We start from the raw sequence: 15,739 nt of genomic DNA, 5'->3' as shown, positions 1-15,739 counted from the left end.
AACAATAGTGCATTTTTGCACATTCCACTGTTCTCTCTCTCTAAAAAGCACTATAGGTCACGTGAGCCTACTCCAAGTAGCCAGTTAATAAGTCCTTAATTAGTAAATGAGAATGCAAATAATCATAAATATAATGACTATTCAGTTCAAGGTTGAATCACGCATTACTATAGCGCATATCTCTCATCGACACCAATGCATGCTTTACGCAATGCAATATTTACGCACAGGTTATCTTTATGCACCCCTTTGCCAATATTGTATAACATTATGGCATATATACAAAGTGAGACTCTTCTATTTCCACCAAGGAATGTTGACAGACGAATATTTTTTATGGTTCACGGGCCACACCAGATCCAGTGGCGAATGTCTTTCTACGCAAACGGAAACCTCGCTCACACAGGCACTGGTGTAGCCTGCTGTTAGACCTTACACCAGGTAATATATTGTGGGCCCTTATACTTTAACTATGGGTTTAGCCTGGCCTTTATCATGGAAATGATTGGAATATGTGATTAGTCTGTAGGCCTAATTCTTCTGTTCATGCCCACGCGTCAAATTACTCATATGCAGGATTGAATGACATTCGCATTGTTCTGTAATTGTCAAATATGACTAATTATGTATATCCGATATGTATTTAAATGCAAGATTTTAGTCAATTGAAATGTCATTCTAGACAATATAGTGCTGGTCAAGATTTGGGGATGACATTTTTCTCATGTTTTATTTTTTGTAATTTAATCTGATATAGTTTTCCTGATAAAATTTAGATTTTAACAAAATATCAATAACAGACTAAGGACTATATTTTTATGTAAACAACGCTGTTGTTTTCTAAAATGCTATTGATTGTGATTGGGCTAGTCTCCTAACCAAGCAACATGTTCACTTAAAATCTTTTATGACATGTTGGTACAATTCACCCGTAGCTAGCTTTTAATTACACGTGAATAAAAGATAGGGGTTAATAAGCATAGACAGTATTGATTTCTAGGCATGTACAGTGCATTCGGGAAGTATTCAGACCCCTTGACTTTTTCAACATTTTGTTATGTTACACCCTTATTTTTTTCGTCATCAATCTACACACAATACCCCATAATGACAAAGTGAAAACAGGTTTGAAGACATATTTGCACATTTATTAAAAATAAAAAACAGAAATACCTTATTTAGATAAATATTCAGACCCTTTGCTATGAGACACGAAATTGAGTTCAGGTGCATCCTGTTTCCGTTGATCATACTTGAAATGTTTCTACAACTTGATTGGAGACCACCTGTGGTAAATTCAACTGATTGGACATGATTTGGAAAGGCACACACCTGTCTATATAAGGTCCCACAGTTGACAGTGCATGTCAGAGCAAAAACCAAGCCATGAGTGAGAAGGAATTGTCCGTAGAGCTCCGAGACAGGATTGTATCGAGGCACAGGTCTAGGGAAGGGTACCAAAACATTTCTGTAGCATTGAAGGACCCCAAGAACATAATTTCCTTCATCATTCTTAAATGGAAGAAGTTTGGAACCACCAAGACTCGGCCAAACTGAGCAATTTGGGGAGAAGGGCCTTGATCGGGGAGGTGACCAAGAACCCGATGGTCACTCTGACAGAGCTCCAGAGTTCCTCTGTGGAGATGGGAGAACCTTCCAGAAGGACAACCATCTCTGCAGCACTCCACCAATCAGGCCTTTATGGTAGAGTGGCCAGACGGAAGCAACTCCTCAGTAAAAGGCACATGGCAGCCCGGTTGGAGTTGCCAAAAGGCACCTAAAGAACTCTCAGACCATGAGAAACAAGATTCTCTGATCTGATGAAACCAAGATTGAACTCTTTGACCTGAATGCCAAGCATCACGTCTGGAGGAAACCTGGTAACATCCCTACGGTGAAGAATGGTGGTGTCAGCATCATGCTGTGGGGGTGTTTGTCAGCAGCAGGGACTGGGAGTCTAGTCAGGATCGAGGGAAAGATTAACTGAGCAAAGTACAGAGAGATCCTTGATGAAAATCTGCTCAAGAGTGCTCAGGACAACAACCCTAAGCGCACAGTCAAGACAACGCAAGAGTGGCTTCAGGACAAGTCTCTGAATGTCCTTGAGTGGCCCAGTCAGAGCCTGGACTTGAACACGATCGAACATCTCTGGAGAGACCTAAAAATAGCTGTGCAGCGTCGCTCCCCATCCAACCTGAAGGAGCTTGAGAGGATCAACAAAGAAGAATGGGAGAAACTCCCAATATAGCCACACTCCACGGCCGTCAACGGATCTAAGGCAATCTATTACCTGTACACTCATTTAGAACATAGAGATTTTCACAATCATCACTGAAATCTTCACCAAAAGTTATTTGAAGGTGTTGCCTTTCATTTTATTCTGTGACATATAGGAATTTGAGGATGTTACATGACCTATAGCTAGGCCTACCTATACCTATAGTACAATTGAGACAGTGTTCTGATACTAAACTCACAAATGTTTGTTTATATGCATGTTGACAGGCTCCAGTCACCAGAGTATACTAGCTAGATAACGTAAGGCACAAGACGGATGGAATTTCAACTGTTTAGTTTATTTTCGGTTGTTGTTCCTATATTTATTGGACTATAAAGTCACATAGATGGGACTTCTGTTGACAAAGGAGAACATCCAATTATATTCAAGACAACTAAAGAATATTCTAATCCCCAAAACTTCCAGGCTATATAAATATGTCCTTTTACATTGACTAAAAGACACCCAAAGAATGATTATTATTATTATTATTAGAATGATTATTATTATTATTTTTATTATTATTATTATTAGTAGTAGTAGTAGTTGTGATAGTAGTGATAGTAGTAGTAGTAGTAGTAGTAGTAGTAGTAGTAGTAGTAGTAGTAGTAGTGATAGTAGTAGTAGTGATAGTAATAGTAGTAGTACTAGTTGTAGTAGTGGTGATAGTAGTAGTAGTAGTGATAGTAGTAGTAGTAGTGATAGTAGTAGTAGTGATAGTAGTCGTAGTAGTAGTCGTAGTAGTGATAGTAATAATAATAGTAGTAGTAGTAGTAGTAGTACTAGTAGTAGTGATAGTAGTAGTAGTAGTAGTCATAGTAGTGATAGTAGTGATAGTAATAATAATAGTAGTAGTAGTAGTAGTAGTCATAGTAGTGATAGTAATAATAATAGTAGTAGTAGTAGTAGTTGTAGTAGTGATAGTAATAATAATAATAGTAGTAGTGATAGTAGTAGTAGTAGTAGTAGTAGTAGTAGTCGTAGTAGTGATAGTAGTGATAGTAATAATAATAATAGTAGTAGTAGTAGTAGTTGTAATAGTGATAGTAGTATTAGTAGTAGTAGTAGCTTCCCTGTGGCTCAGTTGGTAGAGCATGGTGTTTGCAATGCCAGCATGGTGTGTGCGACGCCAGGGTTGTGGGTTCGATTCCCACGGGGGGCCAATACAAAAAATAAATTAAAAAATGCATGAAATGTATGCATTCACTACTGTAAGTCACTCTGGATAAGCGCATCTGCTAAATGACTAAAATGTAAAATGTCGTAGTAGTGATAGTAGTAATGTTAGTTTTAATAATCCATTGTTGTTCTTGCTGTCGTTATATATTTAAGCAATAAGGACTGAGGGGTTGTGTTATATTGCCAATATACCACGGCTAAGGGTTGTTCATAGGCACAATGTGAAGCGGAGTGCCTGGACACAGCCCTTAGCTGTATATTGGCCATATTCCACAAACCCCCGAGGTGCCGTATTGCTATTATAAACTGGTTACCAACATAATTAGAACAGTAAACAAGTAATGTGCTTCATACCTGTGGTATATTGCCTGGTACACCACGGCTTTCAGTCAGTCAGCATCCAGGACCCAAACTACCAGGTTTATAATATTAATTATACATTATTTTTTTTAATTGTCGTAGCCTACTAGTCATCAACATTCATTAATAACTATCTGTTACATAGGTGTGATGGAATGTTTTGTGTAGAGTTGAGAACCGTTCCATGGAGTGAGGTACAGTGGGATGTGTATTGATGGACACAATGATTACAACATTTCTTGGCTTATAATGCAGTTTGAGTGTATCAGGTGCATCCCATAAAACAAATTAAACCAGTGGGGGGGAAACGGACGGTGTTGTGTTACGGTCAACAAAGAGCACTCAAATGGGCAGGGGAATAGGCTATAACCAGAGGCTAAGCATTAATGCACTGAACTCCCCCGTACCGGACGCATACAGTTACAGTACACCTCTGTTGCCTATCACAGACACTGACCTTTGCTTGAGTAAAAGGTCACTGTTCAGGCCTACTCCTCCTGAGTCTTATCGCAACACAATGGGAACCCTATCACAAGTGGAGTGGAAGTTGAACTGGCTGTGTGAAAAACTGGTTGTATGAAAAACTACTCCATCTCACGTAAATTGTAAATTTAGAAATTCAGATGTGGCTGGCCATGTTGATTCCAATGAGTTCAGCAGCAATAGTTTTTCCAGAGGTGTCATATGACACCCTACCATAAAATCATTCCACTCCAGAGAATAACTACACTATTCTTTGGAACACAATGGGCAGGTTAAACCATTCACAGACCTTTAAGTATAGCACACAGTATTTTCTACATTGGAAAGTAAAAATATTTGAAACGGATTTAGCTGATGTTTTGATGTTATATATCAACTGGCAGCATAAACATGTTTTACATCTCCACTCAGCAGCTAGGTCCAATTATTCTTCATAGGCCTATGTTAGGACTATCCTGAAATGACTGTCAGACCCAAAATATTTGAATGAACATTTTATAAACATTTTTCGTTTAGGTTTAACGTTGAGTGTGTCAGTATTAGGTGTACCGTTCCATTCTTTGTGGTCTAATCAGTCTCTGTAATAGGGGCCCTTTTGATAACGTAAGGAAGGGTGCTAGTTACTCTCATTATACTTACTGCATTTATAGTGACAAAAAAACATTCCATCTATGGGGGTTTGTTTAACACTCGAATAACTGATACTATTATTTGGAATAACTGATGGGTTGAGGAATATGAAGTGAAGTGGTCTGGTCTAACAACAGATGCTGCTTTTCAAAATGTCATCCATAGTATCTTACTAAACTGTCGAAGATGCTGTTTGGTTTTTACAGCCTCTCTATAGATGGTTGTCGTGGCTGGACAGAGGGGTAGTAATGGTAGGTTCTTGTGATATCACAACTCACATTTGAAATCAAATAGAAAATATCACAGTAGTCTGTGATAGACAGCATAGTCCAGAATGTTCAGTATATCATATGATTTCTATTTTTACACTTCATAGAACATATCATTATTATTCCAAGTCACACAAAAAGTGTCATAAGGGTGGGGATGATGATAGGTTCTTGTGATAGAACAAGTCACATGCCAAAGTGTGACATCAGCTAGAATGTATGACTGTAGTCTGTGACACCATAATACTCATCATAGTGTTCCTATTGTTATGTATAATAGACAATAGGATTCTAAATCAATATGGAAGCCATTTTCCACCTCATTATGACATCACAACACCCCTTACAGCCTTGATACTATTAGACAAACAGGTGGAATAGCTACTATTCCATCACAGATCACTGAGAATGATAGTTTTTGTGTACAGTTGGCTCTTATTTGTTTCCAGAAAAACAGCCAAACAGGTATTACTAGGTAGACTGAGTAAGTCAAACCGATGCCCAGAACAACTGTTCCTCATCAAATGCACTGTCACTCAAAAACAATGTTGGTTGGCAGCATCAAGACAATACAGTTTTAGAAAGAAAATATATATAAGTGTATTATGTTGATATACAGTGTACTTGGCTTTAGGTGCTTTAAAGGCAAGTTTTCAAAGATATAAAGAGAGCATGACCACCTTTAACACCTGAAAGAGTGGTCTGTGCATTTGCGCAGAAAACGTTGTAATGCTAATAACATAAATATAAACTATCATTGAGGATGGATACGTGGCACTTAGGGCCTGTAGTGAATTTATGAAATGTCTGAGTTGGCTCCATAAACGAGGGCTAGGAAATTATAAGGTAACCTAGTGAGATACAGTTCATCTTCAACATTGGTAAATAATATGGTTTAGGTCTAGGATACAGCTAGTCCCTCCCTACTCTAACAAGGAGGAAACTGTGGTAGCCTAAACAGGGTGACTGTGTAAGTGAACCAGGGTCAACCTAAGACGATGAGGAGGAGGATGCATGTGTGTCTGTCTTCCTGCTGCAATGGAAACCATAACAATTACACCTCATCACTGCAGACAAGTGTGGAATCCTAAATGAGCACACACTCTCTCTTGCCCTTTCCATCATTATCACACACGCACGCACGCACGCACGCACGCACGCACACACACACACACACACACACACACACACACACACACACACACACACACACACACACACACAGTTTGTTGAGTAACAGCACCCTCTAGCCTAATGTTGACAAAATACCATATTTTATTCAAAGGTGAGTCGCTTGGAGCCATCCTGGCAGTGATGCATTGAACACTTGCACCCTCTAGAGGAAAGAAGCTTAACCAGCACCCATATTCCAATACATTACTTTACATCGTAATACAGTATCTGTTGATAGGGAGGTTTTGTTATGCACAAGACTTTACAGGATAAATTACTGAATCTATATCGTGCAAAGTATATAACTATAAATATATAAATATAAATATCTATAGATACAATTGCCTTTTTCTTGTTCTCACATGGTCACTCATTTCCCTTGCTTCTGAAGTGGTTAGAATCCATTTAAAAGCAGTCCTTTACCCTTTTCACACTACTGAATATAACTTTATTACTATAACTACTGTTCTATGACGGAGGGAAACGAGGTACAACATACTATGGGGAGTCACACTCTCGCGACATAGGTTGAAGGATTAACAATCACGCCTGACAAGGCCAATGAAATCTGTGCCTTGCTGGAAGCCCCGCCTTCCCAAGGTGATAAGCATGAGGCTCGGATTTGTTTCTTCAATTTAATACCGCTCTTCACCGAGCCCAGGAATGGGGGATGCGGGGCCAAACAGGTGTTGTACCTAATTTCCGTCCTTCAGGGAAGAGTAGTTATAGTCATAATGTTACGTTCCCTTTCAGTCAGTCAACTTCGGTAAAACCTACTTTGGAGAAATATAATCATGCCCCAAGCTGATCCCAATGGATACTAGATGAAACGGCCCATGGCAGGCCACCCAGACCTGACCCCGCCAGATGCGACAGTCTGGGCGTTGCGCATACTGTGTGCTGCCTAGTGACGTTCTCCTGTCCCAGCCGTAAGCATACTGTGTGCTGCCTAGTGACGTTCCCCTGTCCCAGCCGTAAGCATACTGTGTGCTGCCTAGTGACGTTCCCCTGTCCCAGCCGTAAGCATACTGTGTGCTGCCTAGTGACGTTCCCCTGTCCCAGCCGTAAGCATACTGTGTGCTGCCTAGTGACCTTCCCCTGTCCCAGCCGTAAGCATACTGTGTGCTGCCTAGTGACGTTCCCCTGTCCCAGCCGTAAGCATACTGTGTGCTGCCTAGTGACGTTCCCCTGTCCCAGCCGTAAGCATACTGTGTGCTGCCTAGTGACGTTCCCCTGTCCCAGCCGTAAGCATACTGTGTGCTACCTAGTGACGTTACCCTGTCCCAGCCGTAAGCATACTGTGTGCTGCCTAGTGACGTTCCCCTGTCCCAGCCGTAAGCATACTGTGTGCTGCCTAGTGACGTCCCCCTGTCCCAGCCGTAAGCATACTGTGTGCTGCCTAGTGACGTTCCCCTGTCCCAGCCGTAAGCATACTGTGTGCTGCCTAGTGACGTTACCCTGTCCCAGCCGTAAGCATACTGTGTGCTACCTAGTGACGTTACCCTGTCCCAGCCGTAAGCATACTGTGTGCTGCCTAGTGACGTTACCCTGTCCCAGCCGTAAGCATACTGTGTGCTGCCTAGTGACGTTACCTTGTCCCAGCCGTAAGCATACTGTGTGTTATACCAGGAGCAGTGACATCAAAGCGTTAAAGCCTCACAACAGTATGTGGTGATGCCCAACTCGCTGCAGCACAAATATCTCCTATAGTCAACCCTTTAAATAACGCCCAAGATGCTGCCAGACCCCTGGTGGAGTGGGCTCGTACACCGCTAAGTAACCATTGCCCCTTGCTGCTATATGAGAGCGACCTCCCACCAGCTGGATTAGCAAAACAGACAAAAAGTTGGTCACATAACCGGATATCCTGGTCCGTATGTACATGTGTAAAGCTTGCACTTGATACAGGGCATGTAACCTCTTGCTTTTCAGTACCAAAAGGAGGAGGCAAAAAAAGGGAAATAGCTCAAAAGCTAAGGACCTGTAGGACATAGCCATGACTTTCAGGGCGAAGGCTGCATTTGGACGCAACATCACCTTAGAGTCGCCAGGGGAGAACTGAGTAGAGGAAGGGTGTACGGATAACGCATGGAGGTACCCAACACATTTAGCCTTGGTCAAAGCAATGAGCAGGGAGGTTTTGTATGAAAGGATCTTCAGATCTACTGACTCCAGAGGCTCAAAGGGGGCCGCACACAGTGCCTCCAAAACCAGCAGCAAGTCCCATGTGGGCGCAATTGGTTTAGAGACCGGTCCGAGATTACATACACCTTTCAGGAACCGCACCACTAGGGGGTGGAACCCCGGTGAGGTTCCATCAATTCCCACATGACAAGCTGAGACAGCGGCCATGTACACTTTTAAAGTGGAGAATACTTGAAATGCTTCTGTAGGAACATAAGGAAGTCCCTCACAGAGCACTGAAAGGAACAAGTCCTTTATGTTTCACTTGCCACTTATACGCATACAGCCCTTGCAGATTGAATGGTAGCAATAACATTCGGAGGTAAAACTTTAGCCTTCACATTGACCTTGTTAGTGACAAGGCCCATAGGAACCATATCTCAGGCCTCACTTGCCAAACCTGCCCATGCGCCTGGGACAACAGGTCCCTGCACAACGGAGGTTTCCATGGATCCTCGCCTAAAAGGCGAATGATCTCAGCGATGCCCCCTGCCGAAAATGTCCCTTACCTGGGAGAGCTTCCACTCCTGCAAGAGAGGGTTCTACCTGGATAAAATATCTGCACCCAAGTTAAGGCAACCGGGAACATGCGTCCCCCAAAGGGAAAGCATGTGCGCACTGCTCCACAGCAATAGGGAACAAGCCAAGGTTACGAGGGAGAGATAAAGTCCCTCCCCATCTGTTGATGCACACCACCACTGACATATTGTCGGTTCTGACCAGCACAAGCATGCCTGAGTGCCAGATACTTTGGGTAATTGACATGCAGTGCGCTCCGCTCCGGTGTCCATACCCCCTGAAAAGTCCCCTTGGGGGAGATGCGTCTGTCGTGATCACCTTGCAGGATACAACTCAGCACATGGGAGACCCCTGACAATAGCAGAGGTTCTCACCACTGTGCCATGGCCCGTAGGTCTGACAGGGACACCTGAAGCGACTGACTTATTAGGCTGTGAGATGCACCCGGACACCCTCAGTGGGGATAGAAACGCGCGATATGTGAGCGAGCATAGCTCGAGACCTAGAGACAGAATGCACTGAGATGTAGGCAGATAGCTCTTTCTCTGGTTTCTTATGACGCCTAGAGACTGAATATGGGACAGTAGCATGGATGTGTGTAACACTGCTTGCCCCCCTGCTTCCAACATACGCTGTGAGACTGTATAGCGTGCATGAAGTCCAGCCCTTTTATGAGCACTGGGGGCTCTGGCAATGGCTGATGTAGTACCCATTGTTGTCATAGTAATGTTTTTGCGGAGGAGTGCACTGGTCACTCAGACCCGTACCAAGGCCCCTTGCTCAGGGGAGTTACCCCAGCCAAGTGCTCGGGGGGCTTATTCTTCATCAGAGGTGCACACAAACCTTGTTTCCTTCACTCCCTCCAACTCTAGAAACTGAAAATAGGAATGGGGTTGCCATAACGCCGGAGGAAAGCTTGTAAGTTTCACTCTCCGGAAGTTAAGCATGTTAGCCAGGAGGCTTTAGCCAGGAGATACCACAAACCCACGCCCAGGTAGACACCACATACCCCACGCCCAGGCAGCCACCACATACCCCACGCCCAGGAGACACCACATACCCCACGCCCAGGAAACACCACATACCCCACGCCCAGGAGACACCACATACCCCACGCCCAGGAAACACCACATACCCCACACCCAGAAGACATCACATACCCCACGCCCAGGAGACACCCCACGCCCAGGAGACACCACATACCCCACGCCCAGGCAGCCACCACATACCCCACGCCCAGGCAGCCACCACATACCCCACGCCCAGGCAGACACCACATACCCCACACCCAGGCAGCCATCACATACCCCACGCCCAGGCAGCCATCACATACCCCACGCCCAAGGCAGCCACCACATACCCCACGCCCAGGCAGACACCACATACCCCACGCCCAGGCAGACACCACATACCCCACGCCCAGGCAGCCACCACATACCCCACGCTCAGGCAGCCGCCACATACCAGGCAGCCACAGCATACCCCACACCCAGGCAGACACAGCATACCCCACACCCAGGCAGACACAGCATACCCCACGTCCAGGCAGCCACAGCATACCCCACGCCCAGACAGCCAAAGCATACCTCACGCCCAGGCAGACAGCATACCACACGCCCAGGCAGACATCACATACCCCACGCCCAAGCAGCCACCACATACCAGGCAGCCACCACATACCCCACGCCCAGGCTGACACCACATACCCCTCTCCCAAGCAGCCACCACATACCCCACGCCCAGGCAGACACAACATACCCCACGCCAGGGAGACACCACACACCCCACGCCCATGCAGACACCACATACCCCACGCCCAGGAGACACCACATACCCCACGCCCAGTACATACTCCCCGTAGTATGTACTGAAGTTGACTGACTGAAAGGGAACAGAGACAAATTGGTGGCTGGCAGCACAGTACAGTTTGGGTCACGTAATAGTGTGAAAAGGGTTCTAGTGTCATACACACATGCTTTTCTGAATGAACAACTGAACATCTCATTCACACTCTAGTACTCATGGCTCAGCTGCTCTGCACAGTAGCTGCTGGCAAACCAGATTGCTCTTTCTTTCTCTCCCTCCCTCTGTTTTATTTCCCTCTCACTATCCTTCCCCTCCCCCAATTTCACAGGCTCTGTTGTTTCTCTCCCTCCTTCCCTCCCGATAACTTACACCAGACTGGTTTCCAAGCTGAGGTCTTCTCAAATTTTACAGTGGCAGCCGTTTGAAGTCTTTCTTGTTTTGTTGGCATTCAGTTGCTGCTTGATTTAGTTCTCCATTGAGCCTCAATAGCTTCTAGGCACCCGCAAAAATGGTGAACAATTGTGTAGTGACTGAGAGATGCTGAAAACATGCCATGGGTATAATTTTCCTCCACAGAACTGAGGATGGAAAGAGAAAGAGAGAGGGATAGTCAGAGTATTTGTCAGTGACCTTAAGCCATTGCACTGGTAATGCATAGTTCAGTTGACACATGGAACGTTGCCTTTTGTGTGCCTGTACAGAATGGCTCAAGGTCAAATTTGGAAGGTGGAGGGTTCAAAATGAGGGTGGGATTGTTTAGTTGATAAAATGATGTAGGCCTATGAAGGTTTTTCATGAACAATTTAGCTGCTTGTTCTGATTTAATTCAGAATACAGTAGAGTACATAAATGTAGGATCATCATTAACCAAAACTATAATTATCAAATGGAATGGGAACAGAACGCTTGGTTATTTTTTCTCCATTATAATATATATTCAGGCCTTGTGTTATAATACAGTACTGTGTTGTGTTGTGTTATAATACAGTACTTTCAAACATAAAAGTCCTGTCAAATTGCACATTTTTTACACCCCCTATTGCTTAAACTCTGTCCTATGGTTATCATGTCCAAGGTCGACCTGATCAAAATGAAATAGGTATAGTCACAGGCCTATATACTGTGTTTTATTTGATGTAACCTTTATTTGAACAGGAGACAATGAAGATGTGGATGAGGAAAAGGAAGATAACACTAGCAAGTATCAGGTGAAGGTTAGTGTTTACACTTCATCATATTATTGCCACACTGATGGTTAATGAATTTAGGCTCATGTGTCATTAGTGGTTCCTTCCTATCATGCTTGATGAAAGGTTGCTGGATCAAAACCCCGAGCTGACAAGGTAAAAATCTGTCATTCTGCCATAGAGCAAGGAGTTAACCCACTGTTCCCCGAACGCCGAAGACGTGGAGGTCGGTTAAGGCAGCCATCCGCACCTCTCTGATTCAGAGGGGTTAAATGCAAAAGACACATTTCAGTTGAAGGCTTTCAGTTGTACAACTGACTAGGTATCCCCCTTTCCCTTTTTTGATGACATAATACAAACTATAGATTTCAAATGGTCTGTCTAGAGAGAAGGGCAATGAGGAAATAACTTTTATTTGAGTATTGTAAGACAATCACTATAACCATCTGTAAAAAAGTAACCTGGAACTCTGGCATGTCCAGTAGATGGCACCATTAAACAATAAGTAGGTCTGACCAAATACTGGACTACTTCAGAGGATGTCCAATGGCTCTGCACTGTTACGTGAACAAATATTATACAACACTTCTCACAGAATGATAGTCTATTCTAACAAAATTGTCTGTCAACACTGTGGACCTCACTGGGAGATGTCAGAGGACGAGATTGAGTGTGACATTTGAGGTCATCTAGAAAGAAACGGTCAAATGGCTTAACTGGAAGGTCCCCGCTCTTTGGTTTAGAATGTCAATAGGCAATGGGCAACTTTTTTGGCTTTCCCAACTGTTAATCCCCAGCACCCGTCACCCCTAGAAAAAAACAATGAGTATATTTGTACTGTGCTTATGATATCAATTTCAGAGCACACATTTCCCTTTGCCCTCCCTCAGACATTTCTCACACTGTATTTATGAAATGTGTGCTCATTGGATCCAGTAAAGTGACTGATGAATACAGAAACCTTTGAAAAGAGGGGGGGGGGGTTGTGAAATGACATGGCATCCTCTCGGCTCATAGCCCAGGTGCTAAAGTTTATGTTTGGGGTTGAGATTACTGTTTCAGTGGCCTCTGTGACAGTTGTGGGCCCTTCATATAGAGAGACATTTTGTTGTGTGTGTCCATGGTAGTTGTATGGTTGGCTATGTTTGTGACTGATTGATTTTATTTGACAGTTTAAAAAATACATACACAAACACACAGTATGTACATTTTCAAAACTTGACAGGGACAACACAATAAAGTAAATTACGTATTTCCATTGAGGACCCTTAAGGTGCATGGTACAATACACTGCATAGATACAGACATAGATACAGACATAGATACAGACATAGATACAGACATAGATACAGACATAAAAATACTTATATGGTTCAGTCAGTAGCCAGAGTTTGACATTCTGAACGTTTATGGTTCTTGACCATGGATGTTGTCATTCCATCCTAAGATATAGTGAGTGTGTGTTGCATCACTTTAATAAAATTCATATAAATATTCACCATCCTGTAACTTTCAACCTTGATGCAGTTACAATTATAGTGGCTATGACCTTAATACTGTCTTATGTGATTTTGAAATCCTGAGTGGTACTGATTTATGAAACTAAATATAAAAAAAATGTGTACATAAACCATTATAAATGTGTAATTACACCACGTTCACAATGCAATCGCATAATGATCTCGATAAATCAACGGTTTCAAATTGGTCTTGAATTCAGAATTGTTGAATTGCTGCCTCGTAAAGCCAGTCCCACGCGTACCAGTGTGTCACATTACAGTTGTATAATAACACCATATTCAGTGAGTGTGCATATATTCCCAGGAGTGCTGCTGCATTTAGTCTAACTGACATCATCTGTATCTGGACCTGTAGTGGCGAGGAGGGATGAGGCGAGGCAGTGATAACACATCACATCAGCTGCAGTCGGTCAGGACAGCAGAGCAGTCCCCACAGTAGAGTTGAATCTACTTCCCCTCTTCTCTGGTTGGAGCTCTGCTGCTGAACTCGGCTCGCAGAGAGAGCAAAGTGGATGGAACAGTGCACCCTTTAAAAATGCATGAGGAGGGGAACCTTGGGACAGATGCCTTTTTACAGAGTTTGGTTTAAAAATCCAGTGAGTCACCTCATGTGAAAAACATCAAATAGTAGATGCAGTCCAGTGTTCAATTCCACCCAGGCTCCTCTGAAAGAGGCCTGAAGAGCCCCACCTGAAGTGTTTGTGTGGATTAGTGGGTCGGTGGTGCTTCAGACACTTGGTGGATATTTTGTCCTCATGTCTGGATTTAGATTGTGTGATTTGTTGGGAGTCAAAGATAAATCACTGTGATGCTGCTGGATTGGCCTGCTCAGGGAAAATAGAAACATGAGGATGATCTTTTTGTATTGGGGTTTATGCAAAGATTTTTGGCCATTCCGAGGAACTATAGTATGTTGTCATAATCGTGTATGTAGGTGGCAGGGAAGTCAGGTGCAGGAGAAACCAAATTGGTTAAACTGGAGTATTTAATGACAAATCAAACTCCAAAACCAAAGTACAAAATAACATGGGTAAACATAACCCGTTGCACACCGATACAAAAAAACACACGTAACATAACATCACAAACAATCACCGACAAGGACATGAGGGGAAACAGAGGGTTAAATACACAACACGTAATTAATGGGATTGGAAACAGGTGTGTAGGAAGACAAGACAAAACCAATGGAAAATGAAAAACTGATCAATGATGGCTAGAAGACCGGTGACGTCGACCGCCGAGCACTGCCCGAACAAGGAGAGGCATTGACTTCGGCAGAAGTCGTGACATATGTTTAGATGTGGTGTGCATGTTCACTACACTTACGCAGGCCTATTTGTTTAGCTAGCATATATCTCATTTTAAAGTAGTTGGCCTATCTTGTTTTAAATACTAGTATTTTAATCAGACAGTAATATACAGTTGAAGTCGGAAGTTTACATACACCTTAGCCAAATAGATTTAAACTCAGTTTTTCACAATTCCTGACATTTAATCCTGGTAAAAATTCCCTGTCTCAGGTCAGTTAGGATCACCACTTTATTTAAAGAATGTGAAATGTCAGAATAATAGTAGAGAGAATGATTTATTTCAGCTTTTATTTCTTTCATCACATTCCCAGTGGGTCAAAAATGTACATACACTAAATTAGTATTTAGTAGCATTGCCTTTAAATTGTTTAACTTGGATCAAACGTTTCGGGTAGCCTTCCACAAGCTTCCCACAATAAGTTGGGTGTATTTTGGCCCATTCCTACTGACAGAGCAGGTGTAACTGAGTCAGGTTTGTAGGCCTCCTTGCTCGCACATGCTTTTTCAGTTCTGCCCACATATTTTCTATAGGATTGAGGTCAGGGCTTTGTGGTGGCCACTCCAATACCTTGACTTTGTTGTCGTTAAGCCATTTTGCACAACTTTGGAAGTATGCTTGAGGTCATTGTTCATTTGAAAGACCCATTTGCGACCAAGCTTTAACTTCCTGACTGATGTCTTGAGATGTTGCTTCAATATATCCACATAATTTTCCTGCCTCATGATGCCATCTATTTTGTGAAGTGCACCAGTCCCTCCTGCAGCAAAGCACCCCCACAACATGATGCAGCCACCCCCGTGCTTCACGGTTGGGATGGTGTTCTTCGGCTTGCAAGCA

General features: G+C 43.3%; 1 protein-coding gene across 1 annotated transcript; it reads left to right on the top strand.

Moving 5' to 3' along the window:
- Positions 1–8,460: 8,460 nt before the first annotated feature.
- On the top strand, positions 8,461–10,771 carry LOC115200817 (extensin-like). The gene is made up of 2 exons (XM_029763944.1): positions 8,461–8,466; positions 10,028–10,771. Exons 1-2 carry the CDS (start codon positions 8,461–8,463, stop codon positions 10,769–10,771), a joined length of 750 nt encoding a protein of 249 aa, XP_029619804.1.
- The last annotated feature ends 4,968 nt before the right edge of the window (positions 10,772–15,739 follow it).

This window comes from Salmo trutta, chromosome 10 (genome assembly GCF_901001165.1).
Source record: "Salmo trutta chromosome 10, fSalTru1.1, whole genome shotgun sequence".
Lineage (NCBI taxonomy): Eukaryota > Metazoa > Chordata > Actinopteri > Salmoniformes > Salmonidae > Salmo > Salmo trutta.
Note: the sequence above shows the minus strand (reverse complement) of the source record. Positions and strands in the feature narration are given on the sequence as shown.